General features: G+C 52.6%; 2 protein-coding genes across 6 annotated transcripts; both read right to left on the bottom strand.

The window, feature by feature from the left end:
- Nucleotides 1–51: 51 nt before the first annotated feature.
- On the bottom strand, nt 52–7,955 carry MCOLN1 (mucolipin TRP cation channel 1). 4 transcript variants are annotated; one of them, XM_090290396.1, is made up of 14 exons: nt 7,809–7,951; nt 5,728–5,933; nt 4,737–4,904; nt 4,483–4,648; nt 3,979–4,087; nt 3,727–3,823; nt 3,421–3,520; nt 3,068–3,174; nt 2,808–2,957; nt 2,573–2,674; nt 2,106–2,228; nt 1,434–1,649; nt 191–318; nt 52–97 (listed from the first exon to the last, which is right to left on the bottom strand). In XM_090290396.1, the coding sequence occupies exons 1-14, from the start codon at nt 7,837–7,839 to the stop codon at nt 61–63; spliced, it is 1,740 nt and encodes a 579-aa protein (XP_090146522.1). In that variant the 5' UTR covers nt 7,840–7,951; the 3' UTR covers nt 52–60. The 4 variants fall into 4 exon arrangements, with proteins under 4 accessions (XP_090146522.1, XP_090146524.1, XP_090146523.1 ...); XM_090290398.1 differs by lacking the exon at nt 2,106–2,228 and having other exon boundaries at nt 7,809–7,952; XM_090290397.1 differs by lacking the exon at nt 2,573–2,674 and having other exon boundaries at nt 7,809–7,952.
- Nucleotides 7,956–9,713: 1,758 nt separating this feature from the next.
- On the bottom strand, nt 9,714–14,237 carry ZNF358 (zinc finger protein 358). 2 transcript variants are annotated; one of them, XM_090290394.1, is made up of 2 exons: nt 14,219–14,237; nt 9,714–11,494 (listed from the first exon to the last, which is right to left on the bottom strand). In XM_090290394.1, the coding sequence occupies exons 1-2, from the start codon at nt 14,235–14,237 to the stop codon at nt 9,795–9,797; spliced, it is 1,719 nt and encodes a 572-aa protein (XP_090146520.1). In that variant the 3' UTR covers nt 9,714–9,794. The 2 variants fall into 2 exon arrangements, with proteins under 2 accessions (XP_090146520.1, XP_090146521.1); XM_090290395.1 differs by lacking the exon at nt 14,219–14,237 and adding an exon at nt 11,761–13,265.
- Between the last annotated feature and the right edge of the window lie 7,938 nt (nt 14,238–22,175).

Raw genomic sequence — 22,175 nt, 5'->3', positions numbered from 1 at the left:
GCAACGTTCTCCCCAGCCCATGATCCTGGGGTTCAAGTCCAGTGGCAATAGCGTTCCGGGTCAATTCACCAGCAGCGAGCGCTCCTCCGAGGCGTCCCTGCAGGAGGAGCAGTGTCTTACGGGGCAGAAGGTAGCAGTTCCCTCCGGCACCGCCCCTTCCCCCAGGCCCCAACTCCAGCCAGATGCGAACCTGCCACAGCAGCAGAGGCCGCATGCGGAGCCGCTCCCGCGGCGGAACTTGCCGGAGGTGGGGCTGTCCTGGCACTGCGCAATGTAGGCTTGGAGTTCGCTCTCATCCACGCCGGCGCCACCCGGGTGCTGTGGAGAGACGCGGGTGGCCAACATGAAGGGGCCCCTGGAGATCCGCTCTCCCCGCCACCTCCTCGCTAGTTCCCACTGACCACCATCTGCGTGCGTCCCTCCCTCCACGAGTCAACATCAAGGCCTTCCAACTTCATGCAAGAGCCACCATCCCTTCCCCAACAGCTAGGCCTTTGCCCTGGCTGTTCCTTCCCCCAGCTGCTCCCTCAGTTAGGCTCCCAGCTCTTCAATCTAGAACTTTCTGAGATAAACGATTCTATGCTGTTCTCTCTGGATGCCACTAGCCACATAGGTTCCTGGTCACTTGATATGTGGATGGTGTGAGTGAGGAACTGAATTTGGAATTGTATTTCATTCTAATTAAAATAAAAATTTAAATAGTCCCATATGATTAAAATAATATTGAAAAGCACATTCTAGAAACTCCTTCCTTCATACCTCTCACCAGCTGATCATCATACATCTTTATGCATCACCCACCTTGCCCACTGGCCCGGCACAGGCCCAGGTTGCGCACAGCTCGCCTTGTGTCCTAGATGCCTGGTGCCCAGCACAGTGCTGGGCTTACAACAGGCCCTCAGACATGTTGGGTAAAACAATCCTATTGACCTGCCACCCCCACATTCTGCTCTACCCACTTCTCTCCTCTCATCCCTATAGCCTGCAGGACACCCACAGTCCCCGGACCCAAACAGCCCTTGCACAAGCCAGAGGGCTCAGGAGCAAGGCTTCTGAATTCACACAGAGCCTGGCTTCAACACTTAGCTGCTGACATTGGCTAAGTCACTGAATATCTATGGTCTGACATCCCTGTTGCTAAAAGCAGACACAAGAACCCTCCCAGCCAGAGCCTCACCTTGATCAAACTGAGAACACGACAGCTGTGCTCATGACATCAGTCCTGCCTGTGCCCCTAATCCGAGCCACCATTTCTTCTGGCTTTGCAGAGTGTCTCCCACATTCTCCCCCTCGGTCCTTCTCTCCTTGCCTCACCGTGTCCTGAGACCCTGATGTGGTGGCCTCCAAGGAACATGAAGCCCAGGTTGGAGCTGTGTGTGACATCTGTTGGCCCCTTGGGGAGGTAGGTAGGAGGGAGAGGTGGGAAGGCTAACCTTGATGGTGTCATAGGCGCCAGTGATGAGCGCAATGAAGAGGCTCAGCACCATGTAGATGAAGAGGCTGATGAAGGAGTAGAGATAGAGCTGGGAGAAGAGCCAGACGAGGCTGCTGCGGCCCTGCTGGGCCTGCATGGCTGCGAACGTCACAAACATGTCATCCCCATTGATGAGCGAGAACAGGCACTCCGACACCATGGACAGTGAGCGGAACTGTGGCCAAGCAGTGAGGTCAGGGGGATTGTGGGGAAAGAGGTAGCTGTGGACATGGCTGGGGACTGGGTGGGGCACCAGGGGTCAGAAGGGACAGCAAACAGAGTACCAGTAATTACAATAGGGCCACCTGGGGGGCTGCTGTGTAATAACAAGGTCAGAGGGTCAAGGTCAGGGTTACTGGGGGTCAGAAGGACAGTGGGCCAAGTATCAGCAGTTACAACGTGGTCATTTGGGGGTCATCGTGTCAATAAGGTCATAAGATCAGTGCCAGAGTCAGTGGGCAGACCCACTGTAGGTCTGTTGGCAAAGTACTGGGGGTCACTCAGTGTGGCCAGGTCACTGATATATAAACCAGGGGTCTGAGGGCTTAGAGTGCAGGCTCAGGGGAAGGGAGCCAGGGAACCCTCACCTGTGGGTCATGAGCACCCCTTACCAGCCCTGGCTAGCCCCTACCTTCACATGGTAGGGCCCCAAAACGATCCAGCCACAGAAGCAATAGCCCAGGTAGATGACAGCCACACAGCAGCAGAAGCGCATGACGCTGGGCAGGGCCACCCGCAGCGTGGCGATGAGGATCTGCAGCGGGCAGATGGCTGGTGAGGGCATGGCCACAACCCGGTCAGCAGTGAGCATGGAGTACAGCAGGCAGGGTCTGGCTGAGGGCAAGCTGGGGGAGCTGAGAAGGGCAGCCTGGAGCTGAGGGCACCCAGTGACTGGACTCAGCTGGATGGCTATGAAGGAGCAGGCTCACGTGGTCACTGCCCAGGTTCAGTGACAGGTACATCTGAGGTAGGCAGGTATAAGGCTAAAAAAGTTGTGAAAGGTCATCTGCAGGGGCTAATGTATGGATTTAGGGAGTGGGAATTGGGAACATGTGCTACCACCCAGAGGGAGGGCCTGGCCTGCATATGCTGGCTTACATTGTACTTATGGAAGAAGGTCAGGTAGCGGATGACGCCGACCCAGACAAGCAGCGTTGAGGTGCCCAGGAGGATGCTGCAGACGTCGTAGCTGGCCAAGTTCTAGGGGCAGGAGTAGTGTCAACCCCATCTGGTTGGGGAATGTGGCCCCAGGTGGGCATCAGCAGGGGCAGTATAAGGACCAGGGTCTGGAAGGGGCCGCCAGGGCTCCAGGCAAGGTGAGGGCAGGACCCACCTTGGCTTCGATGCCAATCTTCATGATGGTGCCAGAGATGGTGAGCACGTCGCTGGTGACTAGCAGGATGTACCAGCCGTTGACAAATTCCAGCCGCTCCCATAGGCTGATGGCCCGTCCCCGCTGCTGCCACATGATCCGTACAAACTCCTACAGGAGGCAGGCACAGTGAGAGCCCCTCCAGGCACAGGAGCCTCAAGTAAGGCTCCAGAAATGGGCAAGGCTTGTTTGGGCACATGTGACCCTGGGGTGGCTCTCACATTCTGCAACAAGAAGCCGCGGAGCAGGGAGCGGGCACAGAGCAGGAAGGAGAGGGAGCAGGTGAGGATAACAACCACATCAAACAGGAGCCGGAAGCTGTTGTCTCCTGTGGGGAGGGAGCCTTGGGTAGAGCCAGGGCCACTTGGGGCCTTCAGAGGTCAGGGCTGTGGCTAGAGCAGGCCAAGGGGATTGCAGGGCTGGTTTGGGCTGGTCAGTGGGCTCATAGGTTACTCTGAGTCAGAAGCTCAGTCAGTGCTGGTCAGGGTCCCTGGTTGATGCTGGCCCCAGGCTTGGGGCTCCCTGGGCAGTTCAGGGCCCCTGGTCAGCACTGATGTGGAGTTTGAGGGCTCACCGTGCCCGAAGACGCTGGGGTGCTTACACTCCTGGATGTGGGTCTGGGTCTCCAGGCTGATGGGGATACGCCCGCTGTATGCCTTATTGTCAAACGTGATCTGCGGTGGGGTGCAGAGTAAGCCTTGGCAGGCCCTGGGTCCCAGGCCTACATGATGGGTGGTCCGTTTGGCCCCAGCTTCTCCATCACCCCCATGCTGTCCTTGGCCAAGGGTGCCCAGGCCAGGGGCTCAGAAGCACCATCCCCCGCTCCCCACCCCAAATCACTGATGGGTCTTTGCTCTCTCCCCAGACACCATGGGCGCACCAGGATGCTGAAGGTGTAGCAGTCTGGGATCTCATTGTTGATCAGGCTTTGAAGGTTGATGGTCTTCAGCTGGAAATGGATGGTGACGTTGATCAGCCTAAGGGAAATGGTCCAGTGAGGGGAGGGGCTCCTAGAGTGGCAATACTCCTGCCTGTGCTGACTCTGCAGCTGGTAGGGGGGAGTGCCCACTCAGCCTCCGGCCTCCCTCCGCCCTCTGTCCAACCTTGGGGCAGCCCCTCCATCAGGCAGTACTTGTGGAATTTGAGTGTGAGGTTCTTGTAATAGGCGCTGCCATCCAAGAGGGAGAGGTCATCACTGGGGGGCACAAAAGGTCTCTCAGGGGGGTTTACCCAGATGCAATCTGAGGACAGGGAGTCAGGGAAGGGGCATGGGATGAGGGAGGCACAGGCAGGTCTCCCAGGGCACAGGCACAGGGAGTCCCTGACATGCCCTCTCTCCAATTCACTTTGTATTTGGACATTTGTTTGTCCTCCATGTCTCCCCAGGGTGGGGTCCATTCTGTCTATTCCCTGCACAGACCCTCAGGCCTGGAGCTCTGTAAACTCCAAAATGTTTAGTGAATTAATGACAATACCTAGCTCTTTCTGCAGCCAAGCATTCTTCTAGCTGCACTGCACACATCTAATTAGTGATACTCAAGACAATCCTATATCCTGGATGAGTGAGGGTAGAGCTGGGATTTTAATCTCAACAGTTGGGGTTCCCCAAAAGCTCAGCCCTGCCTTGCCCACTCACCAGTGACAACCGTTGGGTCAATGTCAAAGGAGTCATTGGCTGGGTCCACATGGCCACGGTGGTAGTAGCGCTGGCAGAGCGCCAGGGCTGAGCCATTGGCCAAAGGGCCGCCCCCACCCTGCACATATGCGTAGTGGCCCAGCGATACATCAGGGAGCATCAGGTACTGTGGGAAACAAAGAATGGGGGAGGGTCCGTCAGCCCTGCCCACTCCTCCTCCCAATGCCTGCCCATCTGCCCCTGCCTCCTTGCACCTGGTCCACAGCGTGGAAGATAGCCTTGTAGAGCTGCTCCCGTGTATAGGCTGCAAAGGTATCATCTGCCTCGTCAGAGTAGCCCAGAAGGAAGAGGTGGCGGAAGGCGATGGTGTTCTCCTCTCGGAACGTCACTGCCACCTGGTTGCTGAGCCCGAACAGGATGAGCTGGCAGGAGGGACAGGGCATCGATACTGCTGGGATGGGGCCTCCCTCGATGTCTCAGTAGAGGAAGAAGAGAGGGACCACACCATGGAGGAACATGTCCCCATCTTCCACACCTACCCTTTGTTTCCAACGCATAGCACACACTGGGCACCCATGTATCTCAGGGTAGCAAATGATGTTCATTAGTTGTTTACCAGATACAAACTTCCATGATGAACCCAAACCTACAGGGTAAGTACCACACTGCTGTGCCCCTTTACCAAGGAGAAATTAGAAGCATAGTTCCACACCCAAAGTCACAGCTTCCTAGGGCAGGGGCAGGTACTGATTCATCCTGGGATCACTAGACCCCAGCACAGGGCCTGGCATGGGAAGGGGGGTAACTATCTCTTCAGCCACAGGGGCAGTTCTCTTTGAGAGTCAACATGGCATCAGACTGCCAGGGTTCAAGTGCCCCCAAATTCCAATGCCTGGTTGCTGGGTGACTTTGAACTCCATGTGCCTCAGTGTCATTATCTGCAAAAAGGGGACGCTCAATCATAGTTGCCTGCTTCACAGAGCTGTTGAAAGAATTAACCTGAGCCTCAGTGCCTCATCTATAACATGGCAGTGATAACAGCTGCCAGGACCTTGGAGGGCATGTGTGAAGTTTAAAGAAACTGCTCTGCTCACATACAGAGCTCACAGGGTTTTCTGATTTATTCCTGCCACTGTTATGTCATTATGCTGCTGCGGGGTCAGGATGAAGTTCCAACTCCCAGAATCTCCTTCAAGGAAAACAGTGGTAATAGGCAGCATTCTGCTGGGACCCAGCAGGTCTCACCTGCACAGTAACCACCAAGATCTTCACCACCTGCAGCATCAGCTTAAAGGGCTTGCGACCCTTGGCCCGAAATTTGTCACAGGGACTCATGAAGAAGTACTTGAGACGGCGGCGGAGGTCCTCCTCTTCCAGAGAGGTTGGAGGGGCTGGCAAAGCCCCCGCCTGGGTCCCATACCCGAGGCTGGGTGTCAGGAGGTGCTCGGTCTCTGTGGGAATGGGAGAAAGCATTGGGTCAGGCCCAGGCAGGCCCGCCTCCCAATACGGGTGGCAGATCCCACGTTTCAGCCAAGAAAGAATTCTGGGAGATCTAAGAATATCTGAAGATCTGCAAGTTTATGGATAAGTGCAGCAGTACAAATTTGGGTTTGGGACTCGAAAGGGCCTGAGTTGATTCCTGAGTCTGATGCTCACTGGCTCCAATGGGCCACCCAACCTCTCTGAGCCTCAGTTTCTCATTTGCAAAATGTGTCAATGGCATCTCATGGGAAACTGATGACTTGATGCTTACAAAGTATTTATCACAGGGGCTGGTACATGGGAATAGTGTCAGGACATTCCATCATTGTTCCTGTTGTTGATTTGTGGAGAAAGAATGAATGGCTTCCACTGGCTTCTCACAGGGTGCTTAAGGCTCCTGCCCCAAGGCTTGAAAATGGAACTCAGTATTTTCTGGACAAGCCTTCCCCACTTATCATGGCCTGGCTTGGCCAGTTGGTAATCCCAAAGCCATAGACCTGGTAAAGGGAAGGTCAACAGTTATGGTAATGAGGGAAAGCACTTGCTGAAGACTCACTGTGCATCAGCAGATGTTATTGCAGCACTGCCCATGTTTATGAGCTAATATGGTATCTTCATTAAGGCTACCAGCTCCTGGAAATCACACAACCCTAGGTCCAAACCCCAGACTGGCCATGTCCTGCTTAGGGGACACTGGGCACTTTTCTAAGTCTCAGTCTCCTTATCTGAATAATGGAAATAAAAAAAGGTCTCCCCTGAGGCTGAAACCCTGAAAATGCTTCCAGAATGAAGTGAAACAAAGCAGTGCAGCCATCTCAGTAATTCTTCAGGAAACAGAGGTTATTCTAAGCACTCCTTATTCCCTTCAATCCGACTAGACTAAGAAGAAGGTCCAAGGTTTCAGCAACTACTGGTCATAGCTGGTCACAGTAGCCCAAAACTGTCCCTGGCACACACCCACCAGCCCCACTGGGATAACCCAGCTTCTTTCCAGAGCCAGGCTGGCTCCCTGCCTGGCACCAACAAGATGAGAGTGAACCTGTTCTGCAGGGAAGGCCAGCTCCTGACTGGTCCCTTTGGAACTTGGATGCTTTTGTGGTTGTTTACAAGAGAGCTGGATGGAAGACAGAGGGTGGGCCTGCCTCCCTGGCTGGATCATAGCTAACCCACCGCAGACCCTACCAGGTGAGACACCTTTGATGTGCCCAGCCAGCTCAAGAAGGGAAGACCAATACCAAGGGTCTTCCTCCAGGCTCCCCCATGAGAGGTGGAGACTGAAGAGTCTGGAGGCTGGTCACCCAACGCCCAAGTTCAGGAAAGCTGAGCTTGCATGGGTTTGGAGATCTGAAATTGAGTTAGCCGCCTAGGCTCAAGGAGGGAATACCCCCAGTCCTCGGCCTGAGTCTAGAGAAACTAAGCATTTACCTCCTGGATTGGGGAAGGAAATCCTGGAACTCTCCTGCGGGTTGGAGAAGCTGGTGCCCGCTGAGTTTCAGCAAAGCTGAGCTGGGATTAGCCTACGCTCAGAATGGGAACCTCGCTGCTGGGAGTCGGAGAAGCTGGCCAACCGCACGATGCCTGCGCTAAGGAACACTGAGCACAGCTTGGGTCCAGGAAGGGCAGTCAGGAGTCCCGCCACTCCGAGGTCGGAGAAGCTGGTGCCCACCGGCCGCCCAGGTTCTAGGCGCCTTCTCCGTAAGTCTGCCCCGCGGGAAAGCTGAGAGGTCAGCACCGGAGTTCAGGTAAGAGAAACTGGCTATTCCGCCGCCCCACGACTGGGCGACCGGCCGCCCGCCATCCCGCCGTCCGCGTTCGGGGACCTGCAGGGGCGCCCACGACCTCACCTGAACTGCACCGGCCCCCGGGGGCTGCCATATCGGGGCAGCGGAGCAACCTGGGCAACAGCGCCCGCCGCTGTCACTGCGGTGTTCTCTCGAGGTGCCCCTTCAAACCTTAGCGCATCAGCTGACTCGTGCCCCCGGTCACGTGACCAGGGCGCTCTTGGAGACACGTGACCGGATCCCGCCCCACCCGCGCCTGCCAGAGCAGCGCGCATGCGCACTTCTCCGGGCGACTTGCGAGCCAAGGGTGGTGCCGGGGCCCTAGCGCCAACCGGCAAGCAAGCTGCTAGGGCATGGGCTGGCTGTAAGCGTGCCAACATAGGACTAGCTCCCGGTCATTCTGGCGCCCACTGCCAACTGCCAACCTCTTGGCTTCCACGTCCGCGACATCCGGTGATGACCCTACATCCTTCTAAGGATGGTTTCCCTCCAGTCCAACAGAAATTCCTGGGTTATTCTCAATCCCTTCCTCTTCAGCTCCTCTCATATGACCTATCAGTAAATCCTATTTCATTTCTCAATTATATCTCAAATAGGACCACTTATTCCCACTTTTATGGCTCTCACCCCAGAGTTCCCCACCATTCCTGGCCTGGACCACAGCAGCAAGCTCCTCTTTGATTTTAGACGTCCACTTCTGACCCCTCCCATTACACTCTCCATCCAGCAGCCAGAGCATCTTCAAAATTCCTCCCGAGTTGTGTGGCTCAGTTGGTTGGGCATGGTTCCACATGGTTGTGAGGTTCAATCCCCAGTTAGGGGGCACATACAAGAGGCAACCGATCAATGTTTCTCTCTCACATTGATGTTTCTCTCCCTCTCTTCCCCTCTCTCAAATAAATAAATATAAAAAGAAAGAATAACTCCTATCAGTCACCTGCCAGTGACTTCCCATTTTTCTGGGATGACAAACTTCCCACTGCGATCCACCAGAGCCCTCTGACCCTCCTCCAGTTCAGCTTCCAGTGGCCCCACGGCCTTCACACACTCTGGCCCTGGAAAATGGTTAAGAACACAGGATCTGGGGAGTGGACAATTCAGGTTTAAATCTAGGTGCTGACAACTGCCATTTCTCTGTCTTCCAGTCTCTTGAACTCCATGTGCCTCCATTTCATCATTTGCAAAAAGGGGATGTTCAATCATAGTTGTCTTCTTCATTGAGCTGTTAAAAGAATTAAGTGAGGAAATGCAGTGGGGGGCGGGATGGGTGAAGTAGGGCAAAGGGGGAAAAATTGGGACAACTATAGTAGAATAACAATTGAAAAAAAAACTTCACTGCTATAAAAAAGGAAAAGAAAATGCAAAAGCATAGCACAAGACTGGGCAAATAGTGCTGATGATTAAATTAGTGGTTACTGGGATTATAGTTCTTTTCCAGCAAGCTGTCTCTGACTTAAATCAGAAGTCTTATATACTTCTTCTAGAATGCACTATATCCTGTAATTACATTTTAAATGTTTCCCAGTTTGGTATCTGTAAGCTCTCTCAACAGATGTTTGTTGAATGCATAAATGAGCAATCTCCTTTGCGCGTTGTGTACCTATAATGTGGACTTTGAGGGGCAAGGGGTAAGTTAGGGGAGCAGAGGGGCAGGACTGTCCACATGACTTCACATCATCTCCATTATCAGCCCACTAATTTCAACACACCATAAATCGAGCCATTCAGATAAACCAAAGGGAAGGGATGCTGCTCAGACCACCTGCAAGGTAAGTCTGCTCCTAAGGTGACCAGGTCTGGGGGAACAGAGAGCTGACTGCTGGGCTGGGGGTGAGGGGCTGGGCAGCCTGGAGGATGTCAGGGGGAAGCCAGAGCACTGGGGTTATGAATGTATGGCTGGCTCAGGCCATACTTTCCCATTTCCCAAGGAGCTGTGCATTGGGGGGAAAGAGAAACAGAACCATGAAATAGAGCCAGAAGGCAGTGGGAGGTTTTTACTAACTGTACAACACACAACTTCTTCAGGTCTCCGTGGGTACAGTGTCCCCTTCACCCATCGGGCCCCAGCAGTGCCCCTCGTGCCTGTACCCACGCAGGACTCTCACAGGTGGGGAGGGCTGAACTGTCATGGGAGGGAGAGCTGGGGTCAGGGCAGGACTCAGGGTTGGGGTTGGGGCTGGGCATAAAATCTAGGTCTGAGCTATGACCAGATCCGCGGTCAGGGCTGGCCACATGGTCAGGAGTGGTATCATGACCAGGCTTAGGGTCAGAATACTTGACAGGATCAGGGTTGCAGGTAGATCCGGAGCCAGGCCTGGGTTTGGAACTGGGATTGGGGAGGGAGCCCAACACAGAGCCAGGGTCAGAGCCCAGGCCAGAGCCAAGTACAGAGACAGCACCAGGACCCAGGAGGGAGACCTGTCCAGGCCTCAACATCGAAGCAGGACTAAGGCCCAAATCAGCAGCAGCTGCTGTAGCTGCCGCAGCTGCCCCCTCATGCACCCGTTTGTGCTTAGTGAGGCTGGATGCTTGACCGAAGGCCTTGCCGCAGAGCTGGCAGCGGTAGGGGCGCTCGCCGGAATGCACGTGCAGGTGCTGCAGCAGCGCCGAGCTCTGCCCAAAGGCCTTGGAACAGTGGGGACAAGCGTAGGGCCGCTCGCCAGTGTGGATGCGCAGGTGATGCTGCAAGTTGGAGCTCTGACCGAAGGCCTTGCCGCAGTGGGGGCAGCGGTAGGGGCGCTCAGCCGTGTGTGTGCGCTGGTGCTGCAGCAGCGCCGAGCTCTGCCCGAAGGCCTTGCCGCACTGCGGGCACGGGTAGGGCCGCTCGCCCGTGTGGGTACGTAGGTGCTTCAGCAGCGCCGAACCCTGCCCGAAGCCCTTAGCGCACACTGGACACTTGTGCGGCCGCGGGCCGCCGTGCGTGCGCAAGTGCTGTGCCAGCAGCGAGCCGTGCCCGAAGGCCTTGCCACACACTGGGCAGTGGTGGGGTTTCTCACCACTGTGGCTGCTGCGGTGCTTCAGCAGTGTGGAGCGCCAGCCAAAAGCCTTGCCGCACGCCGCGCACTGGTAGGGTCGCGCGCCTGTGTGGATGCCGCGGTGCTGGGCCAGCGTGGCACCGTGGCTGAACGACTTGCCGCAATCGGGGCAGCGGTAGGGCTTCTCGCCACTGTGAGTGCGGCGGTGCTGGCTCAGCCCTGAACTGCGACGGAAGGCCCGCCCGCAATCGGGGCAGGAGAAGGGCCGGGGAGGACTGGCAGGTGCAGGGAGCACCGCCTGACTAGAAGCCAGTCCTTCAGGGGTGGCAGTGAGGCTGGATGAGAGGGGGTCCAGGTCTGGGGCTTCTGGGGGGCTGAGGGTATCGCTGTTAGGGTCAAGAACCAGGGGGACAGGACCAATGACGTCTGGATCGAGATCAAAACGCGAAGACATGGGGTCAAGATCTTGGGGAGCCATGGCATCGGACCCCAAGATGGAGCTTGGAGCCTCCACATCAGGGTCCAGATCATTGGAGATGGGCTCCAGATCATCATCGCTGAGGTCCACGTCTTCAGAGACAATGTTGAGGTCATCCAGGTCAGGCTCTGGGTCTTCAGGAACTGGGTCTAGCTCTTCGGGTTTGGGGTCCAGGTCTTCTGAGTCGGAGTCTAGATCTTCATAAGTGGGTTTCGGGCCTTTGTGGCCCGGGTTCCTGACCAGGACTGAGCGCCGCATCCCAGGTGTTGAAGTGCCAGCTGCTTCAGGGGCAGGATCTGCAGGGTGAGGACAAGGTGGGCAGAGGTGGGTTCTGGGGAACAGTGGAGTCTCTTCTGGAGCCTGGGCAGGGGTGAGACAGGTGGCCAAGCTGTGCCCCAGAACCCACTTCTGAACATATACATGGATCCTTCTCTTAGACCACAGGGAAACTTGTCACTCACTCTAGCCAGGGCAGGGAGAAGAGAGACCCTGGTGGGACATTGGGGGGGGGGGGCTCCCATCTTAACTCCAGATGGGGGGCCCTCCCTTCTTAGCCCCACACCTGGATGGAAGTCATGGGATCTGGCAATAGAGGACTCCAGTGCCCAATTCCACAGCTCTGCCCCTCTCTCCATCCTGGACTCCTCCTCTTGTGGGAAGCTTGGGTCCTGTGGAGAGTCCTAGGTTCCTACCCTTAGTAGGGAACGGGGTGGGTGTTGGGTTTCTGTGCTTGCCTCTAAGTACATGGCCTGAATTCCTATCCCATAGTCAGGGGTGGGCTATTTGGGAGTTCCTGGTAGAGAGGGGGACCTCTGGCTTGACTCCTAGAGAGAAAGCACCCTGAACTTAGAAACCTGTATCTGGGGATGAGGGTGGGGGACAAACCACATCTGGTAGTGCTCTTGGGTCCCTGGGGGAACAGAGGAGCACCCCTGGCTTGTTTCCTGAGGAAGAGACCACCTGAATGCCAGGCCTCACAGTTCTGGGGTAGGAGTAACTGTCAAAACACCTGTGTTCCAGAATGCCAGTTCCAAATGTTAGATTGGAAGGTGAGGAATAATATGTTGAGGGAGACCCATGGATACCACAGTCAGGAAGATAGTCTGTATACCTGTTGTCTGATTGGGTAGAAGATCCTGAATTCTAACCCCTACCTGAGGGCTGGGCAGAAATAATACCTGGGGCTGGTCTTTTGACAACTGGCAGGACCCCTGAGCCAACTCCTAGAAAGGGGAGATTCCTGAGTGACTGACCCTGTGGCTGGGGTATGGAAAAGCATGTCGGAGGGAAAGACCCTGAATTCCAGGCTGGAGGTAAGGAGGGGGAGGAGAAACAATAGCTGGGACCCCTTCTGGGAAGCAGGGGGAGCTCCAAAATACCTGATGGGAGGTGATGCCTTAAGCTACCCACCCATGGCTGGGCATTGTGGGGGAAACAAATAAATCTGTTCCCGGAGGACAGGGGGACCTCTGCTGGGGAGGGAGAGACATCCTGGGTCACAACCCATGGCTGGACTGGGTAAGCAAATGGAGGTGGCTAAGTTCCTAAATACCTCCTCTACCCAGAACCCCAGGTTGGAGGGTGGGGAACAGTGCCTGGGTCCCCTCCTGGGTTTCTAGATCACCTCCTGGGGAAGGGGCTTCCAGAATTCTGGAGCCCCAACACTGGCGAGTGAGAGGAGCTATAACTGGGGTCCTGGAGTACAGAGGGAAGCCCTGGATCCCTCTCCTGAGAAAGCCTTCTGAACTCCCAACCCCAGGCTCAGGGCGGGGAGAACAATGCCTGGGGCCCCTCTGGGTTCCTGGGGGCAGGGGAGAGGGTCTAGATCGCCTACAGAGGAGGGGGCGTCCTGAACTCCTGATCCCACAGCTGAAAGGTGCCCCCACCCTTCCCTATCTAAGGCGCCCGGCTCGGGCCGGGCCCTCCCTGGGGCCACAGCGGCAGACCCGGCGCGCTAGGCCCGCGGGGCGTTCGGCCCCTTGCATCGTGCCACCACCGGGTTCTCCCAGGCCAGGCAGGCGGAGCGCGCACGGTGGGGGGTGCCCGGAGGTCGCCCTGGGCCACGCCCTGCACCTGGGTTCCCTACCCACCCCCACCCAGGTCCTCATCCGCCGACCCGCTTGCGGGGACACTCACCCGGGGCCCCTCGCCTTTGCCCGGCCCGCCGCACCCGCCGGCGCCCCAGGGGCCCGCAGCTAGGCCCCGCCCGCTAGCCCCGCCAGCGGCCCCCTCGGCCCAGCTGCCCCACGAAGCGCTCCCAGGGAGCAAGAGGGGCCGGCCGAGGGCCGCAGCGGGAGCTGCTGGGACTTGTAGTTCGCCCGCGCCCGCCACGGCCTTCACCATCGCTGCGGCGCCCCCCCCACCCCCACCCCCACCCCGCCCCGCCCCGCCCCGCCAGCCAGCCTTTGTCCGGACCTGGCACCCCGACAGCGCGGCCGCTCACTCATCTGCGCCGCACCCATTGCACGGCCCTCGGCTAACCGCTCCTCTGCCTGCCCCTCCTCTGCCCGCTCCCCTCTGTCCCTCTCTCTGCCCCTGCCTATTTCAGTCCCCGACTCTGTTTCTGTCTGCCCGTCTCTCACCCTGTTGCTCTCTGCCCGTCTCTCTATCTCTGTTTCTTGCTCTGTGTCTCTATTTCTGTTTCTCTGTTACCATCCTTTTGCCTTTCTACCTGTCACTTTTTCTGCCATTCATTCTCATTCCCCAACCCCCATCTCTCTCTGCCTCCTGCCCGTCTGTCTTTGTTCAAAACACACCAAACATTTTGTCTCTCTCAGACTGGCAGTGCACATAAGCATAATCAAGGCTCTGAGAAGCTCTGGACTTTACAAATGTCTTTATCTTTGCTCAGTCCAGCGTTTCCCTTTAAGGCTCCCCAAGGAAGAGTTGGAGGTTCTGTCCCTGAGTGTCTCCCTCTTCCCACACAGCTGAGGGTCACTCACTGCTGTCACCCTTAGCCTGGTGCTTCCTGCACTGATGACCTCTGGGGGAAGCCTGGGCTGAGTCTGGGCAGACCTTACCTGGAAACAAAGATCCCATGGGAGGGAGTGTAAAATAGCTCGCAGCTGGCAGCCAGGCCATGATGTGCTCCATGGAACAGAAACAGCAGTCACAGAATATAAACAATGATCTACAGGGCTCATCTGTGACCATGTCTGCACCAAGCCAGAGCCAAGGACACTGTGCAGCCACAGAAATACACCACCCTCCTGACTAACTGAAATGCCCACTGCTTCTTATCAATGACAACCCCACTTCTCAGATAGACAGCACCAACTGAAAAGTGCTTCTACTTAAAACTACCCAGCAAACGCACGAGTCTATAAGATGCCCTCATGCCCCCAACTCACTCTTACTTACAGAACTTTTCCTAGTATGTGGTCTTTCCTGCTTGTGTGTTTCTGATGGTCTTTGCCTGGTGAATTTTGACACCACTTCTCCTTGAATATAGCCTTGAGCAAATCAGGCCTCTAGGAGTTGTGTCTCTTCCTTCCTGAATCTTCTAGATCTGTGAACTTCTGGCCTGAGACCTGCTTTTTCACGTCTTTGTGGAAAATCCTGCAACAGACCTGAGACCTGAGACTGCCATTGGGTTATGCTGCTGGTTCTTCATCTTCCCACCTCCTGGATGACCCCACTGTAAATAATACTTGTAATGACAGCTGCTGTTTCTGTTCCTCAGTATCTCTATCAGCACCTTGCTTTCCTTTTGTGGCTCCCCCTCCACTACTCCAGATGGACCCATATCTAACACAGCCCCCTGTTAGGTCGGGCAAGAGTGAGAGGAGAAATGACAGGAGAATAGGCCATGAGTTTAAAATGCTAATTTGGCCAGGTGCAAGCAGGTGGGCTGAGGCCCTAAGGTGTCAGCCCTGAACAATAATAAGGCAGGGTTTTTTAAAGGGGAGCAGGGAGTTGATTAGGGCAGGGGGGTGGAGGGACTCCCTGCAGATGGCTCTGATAGGGGAGTGGGAGTTGATTCTGAGAATAGAGAAGTTGCTAAATTCCTGTCTGCAGATAATGATACCTTTGAGGGACAAATGCAGTCACTGGAGCCAGCAGGTTTTTTGGGGGGGGTGGGGGAGGCAGCAAATTTATTGAGGGTTAGGCAGTCCCTGACACTAGCAGTTATTGCGGGAGCTTGCTAAAACCAGACCTGGATTCCCAGAACCCAGGTCTTATGCCTAAGATTCCTGCCTTTGTTTTATTGATTCTGGGGAGATGGGCCAAAGATATATTCTTCTGAATCTTCTTTAAGCTGAGATTAGGATGTAGAGCTGTCCTCATATTTCTTCTTGAGATATTGGTTGATACGGAAGGGTATGAAGCAGGAACATGTCACCAACAGCTTGATTGGTGGCAGCCTGCACTGTCCTGCAGAAAAACTTATTAGAAGACATAGGAGACAGGGACCTACTAAGAGAAAAAAGCAGGTTATTATTATTTGGGTTATTAAAGGTATTAGCATGACTGGAAGTGGGGAGGAGAAATAGAAGGAGGTCTCAAGCCAGGAGGGGTTACTGGCAGCATTTTTCTGCACGTTTTATGGTGTCAGTGTTTTCTTTTAAAACTTTTAAGTCTTCTACAACCTGCTCACTAGTGTTGATATAAAAACATCTCATGCCCTTTAACAGAGTGCGTGTTCTACCTGCCTCAGCAGCTAATGAGGAGAGGCAAGACTATCTCTGTAAAAGTTCCAGCAGGAGGAGGTGAGCTTGGAAATAGGCTGTCCTGCCCTAGAACGGGGAGGCAGGCACCCAGCTGTTTCTGCAACCAGTAATGAGTTTGAGTGTTGAGTTAATTACACTATTGTTCCCAGGACCTAGGAGCTCCTAGATCTAGAAGTTACAGTGTTTCAAAGGCTTACTTCTTATTTGACAAAAGTTTCCATGTATTTTAAAATGTATTACATAAGCCTGATTAGTCTAAAATTTTCTTTTTTGTAAGAGGAAAAGAATAAATTCTTGACATATTTCAAGGGCCCTTTGAAATATCTCAAAGCCGTAAGAAAAAGTCTTTTACATTTTAAAACCTGGAAATCTTGTCAAACATTTGATTTAAGGAATATATATATTATGAAACAGCAATTACTTTGTAAAGCCGATAGACATGGGGGTGGTGGTAGAGATGTAAACAGAGTGGTCAGAGAAAGGAGAGAAGGACTTATGAGTGAGGTGATTTGAGCTTGTTTCTCCTTTCATGGGTGTCTTTCTTTGCGGCAAGCACCCTAATGGCTTTTAAATGCTTGGCCCATGCCCACAGGGTGTGGCAATTTCTCAAGAGAGAGGAAGATAATCACCTGGCAAATGTAACATTGCCCCTCCTTGCAGCTCCTGTAAGGAGTGTTCAGATGCAAATTGAGTTGCTAAAAGTCACCTGGGGAAGAGAGAAGCTGCAAGCTTGCAGACAATGATTTAAAAGGACTTTCCTCCTGGCCAGGTTTAGAGGCAGAAAAGGTTAAGGAATCTATGTGGTGGCTCAAAATGTACTGTTTTGTGAGAGGGGCTCCCAAAGGCCCTTACCCCTTTGCTCATCCCTAACTCTCTTATGTGTCTTGGCTTCTCACCTGTCTAAAACAGCCAAAAGGGCTCAAACTGCTGGATGACCAGCCCTTATTTTGCACATCCCCAGATGAGACATAGTTACATTACAGTGCTGGGAGTTCCCTATGAGGCCCCTGCATGTCTAAGGGATTGACCCCAAATGCCTCTGTGAGGTCCCTACTCACATAGGGATGCCTGAGAACTTGGGCCAGAGGGAGGAAGTGCCTCTTTTGTCTTTAGAGCCCAGGCAGAACCTAAGCACTCATTTCACACTTCATTGTTTCTACCTTTAAAGACAAGTCTGGTATGTTTGAATGCCCCTCTCTCACAGTGCAGCATCTCCTTTATCCCAAAGGTGAGAGACCGTGCGCATTGTATTCCAAATGGCTTGAGACAAAGAGTGGAATCCAAGTCATGGCACCATTTATGTTAAATAATGGAGGGACAAGAGTGGGGAGTGGTAAGTGGGTGAGACAGAAAGAGGAGAAAAATGCTATGTGAGTTCTGAGGAGAGGGAAGGAGAATCTGGGCTTTAAGCTTGACTAGAATATCTCATTCAAGTATTGGCATTGGACAGTGAGGGAGGACTAGAAATGAGTGGGCAAAAACATGTTCTTCTAAGGAGCATGGAGACTATGTCATCAACCCCAACAATCTAGATTGAGGAATTAGTAAGTGGCCCGGCATATTAATAAGAAAACATATTGGCTTACCTGCTACTAAAAGAATTACCCGATGTTCCGTTCTGGAGATAGGCATGGGGCTTGTGTGGTCCCTGGGCAGCTTCAGTTCTCCTCTGCTAGGTCCAGAAGCTCTCAGAGGTCAAAGCCAGGGGTCTGTTCTAGGTGGGTAACCAATATCCCTGTGCCTTGAGGGGCTCTGAGGCAGTCAGACTTCCAATACCCTCTAGTTTGCACAGCGGGCATGGTCCCAAAGGGGCTCATGGATTTGGGCACTGTTTAGCCCAATGTCCAAGCTTGCCACACTTGAAGCAGCTCCCTGAAGGTGTCGGACTTCTGCCTTTTGATGGGTTAGGTTTGCAGGACTCTTTCAGAGCAGAAGCCAGTAATTGGAAAGCCTGAGTTCACGATTGGGCCTGCTCTTCATCTTGATGGTTGAAGACCTTGAAGGCCTAATTAACTAATTTGGTCTAACTGGTTTGAGGCCTGCCTCTAGTTTTTAGAGTTTGTGGTGTATGTTGGGAGTTGACTAGGAGATAAAAAGCATATGTAAAACTCTCCCCAGTTTTGGCATCAAAATATTAGATCTGGTGATGGTGAGAGGAGAAACAACAGGAGAACAGGCCATGAGATTAAAGATTTACTTGGCCAGCTGCGACAGGTGGGCTGAGACCAAGAAGACGGGAAGCTGCCAGCCCTGAACAGTTATAAGATGGGTTTTTAATGGGGAGCAGGGAGTTGATGAGGGTGGGGGTTGGAGGGACTCCCTGAAGATGGCTCCAACGGGGGAGTCCGAGTTTGTTCTGAGATCAGAGAAGTTGCTAAATTCCTGTCTGCAGATAAGGGTAGCTTTGAGGGACATAGGCAGTCACTGGCACCATCAGGTACTGTGCGGGCAGCAAATTTATTGGGGGCTTGCTAAAACCAGACCTGGATTCCCAGAACCCAGGTCTTATGCCTAACGCCCCCCACTACCATGTGACCCACACTTATCAGAGAACTGCATTCCCTGGCCACAATACTGGTCTGGGGAGAAGACATGATTTTGGAGGGTCTCATTTTCTTCTGGGACCATGAGCTTTATATAGAGCCCCATTCTGCCTTTAGCCATCTTCCTTGATTGTCTGGAAGGATAGTCTGCAGACTGCAGTCGGCCTGCATCAGGATGTGAAGGTGGGAGACTGCTCTGGCTATATTGGTTGAGCTCTTGGCTATAGCCTTACTGAAGCCAGAAGCCCTCATTCTTTCCAATATTATGAGCCAACAAATTTCCTGGGCATTTGAGCTACTTTTACTGGGTCTTTGTCCCTTGCACCTATGGCAGTCTTGACTAATCTAGAACTGAGTGGCTGGAAAGGGGAGAGTATTAAAGGAAGTAACTTGAAATGTGAGACTGGCCAAGCAAAGGTGAGGCAGAGGGCCAGAGCCACCATGTACACATGTTCACTGTGACGTGAACAGGCTTCCAGGGTCTGTGCAGCGTACCACCTGCCCAGGAGTACTGTAAATGAGGCCTCCTCAGGAAACTGGAAATCTCTATTATGTGGGAGAAAAATAGCTGATTAAATTGTTGCCTATTTTATCTTGGGACTCTAATCATGTGTCTCCTGAGACTGTGGCTTATGGGGCTTTGAGAAAAAGAATATCAGGATGTTGTAATATACCCAGAGATTAGTACCTACTCGATTTTGTAAGACTGAGAGAGCTGAATTCTCTGCTGGAGGCTGAAAGTTAGTAATGAGATAGTAGATAAAACTGGGTGGTCCTTGATGCCCCAGGCTGCTCTCCAACACTGAACTCTCCCCGTCTATAAAGGAAACAGCTACCCTCACAGAGAAGAGCCCATTAGCTGTCTTTCCACCTTCCAGACTGTATAACCTGGGGTAAGACAGATATTAAGGGGATGGGCAGGCACAGATCTGTTGCTAGAGACAGAATCCACCAAGGCTGGGCTCCAGACTCAAAGATTCTTATGTGGACTGAGAACAATCACAGTAATCCGTCCCTCTGGGTACAGTGCATGTGACTCCAATGGACCAGAGAGTTCCTTCAATTCCAATAAGAGTTGGGGGAGGGAGATGCCCCTTTTTCCTTTGGGGCTTTAATTCTAAGGATTTGGGGTACCATTCTGTCTCTCTCTTTTTTTCTTTTTGCTACCACTTGGAGGGTTGTTGATTGTGAGGAAGAGTCTTCATGTGGAACCAGCACAGCTGATGTCAGACGTGATTGCAGATTTCGTTGATTCTAGGTCAATAAGATCTCTTTCTGCTTGAGCAAAAGTTTTTTTTTTTTTGTCACTTGCAACCAAAATGACTTAAGATATTAACAAAATTTAGGCCCATTCATTGAGCTGCAGCCACTGCTGGGCCCTTTTTTCAACATGGCTCATGCTTACTTTATTTAACCCTTGTAACCACTCTGTGAATGAAGTACTATTGCCATCCCCATTTTACGGATGAGTAAAGTGAGGGTCAGCATGAAGTCACTTGCTCAAGGACAGAAATACAGGTAAGTGGCAGGTCTCAATTCTGCTGCTGGATGATGCTTACCATTGACAGTTATTTTCCTTTAACATTCAATCCTATTGATCCTATTTCATAAGCCTTTTAGGTTTTCGTAGTTCACTGGAAATGCCTTTTTTTTGAAGGTGAGTGGGACACAGGAGAGAGCAACATAAAGTACATCCAGAATCCTCATGATGTTGTGTCTTTGTACACTGATTAAATAGTTCCAGCAAGACTTCTTTTCTTTGCTGGCAGCTGTCCTGGTGTTGGTCTGCTTCACTGTTAGAAAACGCTTCAAGTTTTGCTGGAATCTGCCTTCTCGTAACTCCTACCCATTGTTTCTCACCTGGTGTCTGGATTGCTTTAAACCATTTGTAGATCCAGGCAGGAACACAAGTAATCCTGCTACTGAACACCAAAGCCAACTTTCTGAGCTTTCTGGCAGGCAGGGCAAAAAGAAAAAGCCTTTTTCACCAAGTAATATGGTCAATAAGTGACCAGCTTCATCAGGAGTACCCTTTTGCCCTGGGAATCATTGTAGGATGCATTTATTGCAGTGGTTCTCAGACAGGGCAAACACCCCCCGACACCCCTGAATCCAGGGACATTTAGTGTTACAGAACCCCTGGGCTGCTCCAATTGAAAACAAACCCATAGGTTCTTTAGTCAGGGGCCCGATTGCCCGCCGCCAAAATTATAACTCTCAATACCAGAGTTTAGTGAAAAGAAAAAGAATTGTTTATTTAACAGTTATATACATTTAGTTATTTGCGGATTCTGTTGTTAAGTCTTATGTTCTTTAAAACACCTGTAAACACTTATTCTTGCCTCCCCCCTACCAAACCAGGCTAGTTTTAGAAAAGTTAGAGAAACCATTTCCCTACTTTCCAAACACAGTTCAGCTTTACCAGTTGCTACCAATCATTCAATTCTGATTGGGGAGACCTCGTCTGTGTTATCGGGTCCACCAGCTTTTAATCCAGAACCTCATGGATTCTCAGCCTCCTTGTAAACTGTATAGTTAGTCCTTTTGTAATCCACATGGTCAGTCTGTTCCTTTTCAAAGCAGGAAGATATGTCCCTTCCTTAAAACTGCATCACCAGTCCCAGTTAAATCCGCACAGTCAGCCTCGCTAAAAATGTCTGCTGCTTATTTTTAAATCCCTGACTACGTCCTCTGATGCAGTGGGTGCGGTAACCAGTTCTGACCATTCACAGAACCTCACGCAGGCTCTGTGTGCTTTCTCCATACCATCCCCTGGTCCAAGCCCCCTCCCATCTACCTGAGGCTTTGGATGCATTAAAGCCATTTTGCATAAAAAAGACACTAGCCACCAGCCTCAGGCATGTGGAGGCATTCTAAAAGCTGCTTCCTTTTCCCCATCCCCCAGCCGCAAACTCTGGGGATTTTTGGACTCCCCTGTTTCCGTAACATTAGCAATGTCTGGAGATTTTTTGGTTGTCACAACTGGGTGGGGAAAAGGGAGTGTGTTAATGGAGTGTAATGGTTAAAGATCAGAGATGATGCTAAACATCCTGCAAAGCACAACAAGGCCTCCGAAACCAACAAATGATCTTATCCAAAATGTCAATAGATAGTGCTGACATTGAAAACCCTGGTGACCATGAAGTAATTCAGAAGAGGGTTGTGTAGAGTGTTAGTGGAAGCAAACAGAAGAGGTGCTCTGCAGCTGGCAGACCCTCTCATGGTCAACGTGGACACCAGGCCTGTAGCCAGAAAGGCCCTCTTGTCCCTGTCGGACTGAAAGCTGAACTCCTGTCCTTTCTATAGAAATGATAGGCTAGCCTCATAGAATTGCTGCCCGTGGGGAAAGGGCTCCTGCTCAGGCTTGGGGTTGGCTTTTGGTGGCCCACAGAATCGGGGGCCTTGGTCTTTTGAAGATTTAACTACAGAGTCAGGGAGTCCCATTCATTCTTTGAAACTGATTATCAGCAGTTTTATTGTGAGAAATGCTCACAATAAAAATCGGGACACAGGACTTGAGCAGTAACTGAGGCATTGTTTATCCATAGGTCTGCAGCTCTGGGTGCAGCCTAAAAGCCAAATCAAGGTGCGCGCTGAAAAGATGGAGCTGGCTGTTTTTATCCTAACACGAGAAAAGCTCCCCCCCCCTACTTCCCCTCTCCCCCTCCTTCTCCTTTTCCGTTTTTCCATGCTGGATACTCCGGAGTTACAATCTAACATGATTAACTAAATTAACTGAGGGTGGTAATTAACTGAGGTTGATC

This window comes from Furipterus horrens, unplaced genomic scaffold (assembly GCF_987537825.1).
Source record: "Furipterus horrens unplaced genomic scaffold, mFurHor1.1.pri manual_scaffold_10, whole genome shotgun sequence".
NCBI lineage: Eukaryota > Metazoa > Chordata > Mammalia > Chiroptera > Furipteridae > Furipterus > Furipterus horrens.
This window is presented reverse-complemented; position numbering and strand designations above follow the sequence as displayed.

What these genes read in the sequence shown, in the direction of transcription:
- MCOLN1 (XM_090290396.1), bottom strand. Translation starts at nt 7,839, where the DNA reads ATGGCAGCCCCCGGGGGCCGGTGCAGTTCAG. An exon ending in CTCACACTCAAATTCCACAA is followed by an intron (nt 3,824 to 3,978) that starts GTACTGCCTGAT and finishes CATTTCCCTTAG; the next exon opens with GCTGATCAACGTCACCATCC. An exon ending in GCGCCTATGACACCATCAAG is followed by an intron (nt 319 to 1,433) that starts GTTAGCCTTCCC and finishes GTCTCTCCACAG; the next exon opens with CACCCGGGTGGCGCCGGCGT.
- ZNF358 (XM_090290395.1), bottom strand. Translation starts at nt 11,833, where the DNA reads ATGGAGAGAGGGGCAGAGCTGTGGAATTGGGCACTGGAGTCCTCTATT. An exon ending in ATCCCATGACTTCCATCCAG is followed by an intron (nt 11,495 to 11,760) that starts GTGTGGGGCTAA and finishes CTCACCCTGCAG; the next exon opens with ATCCTGCCCCTGAAGCAGCT.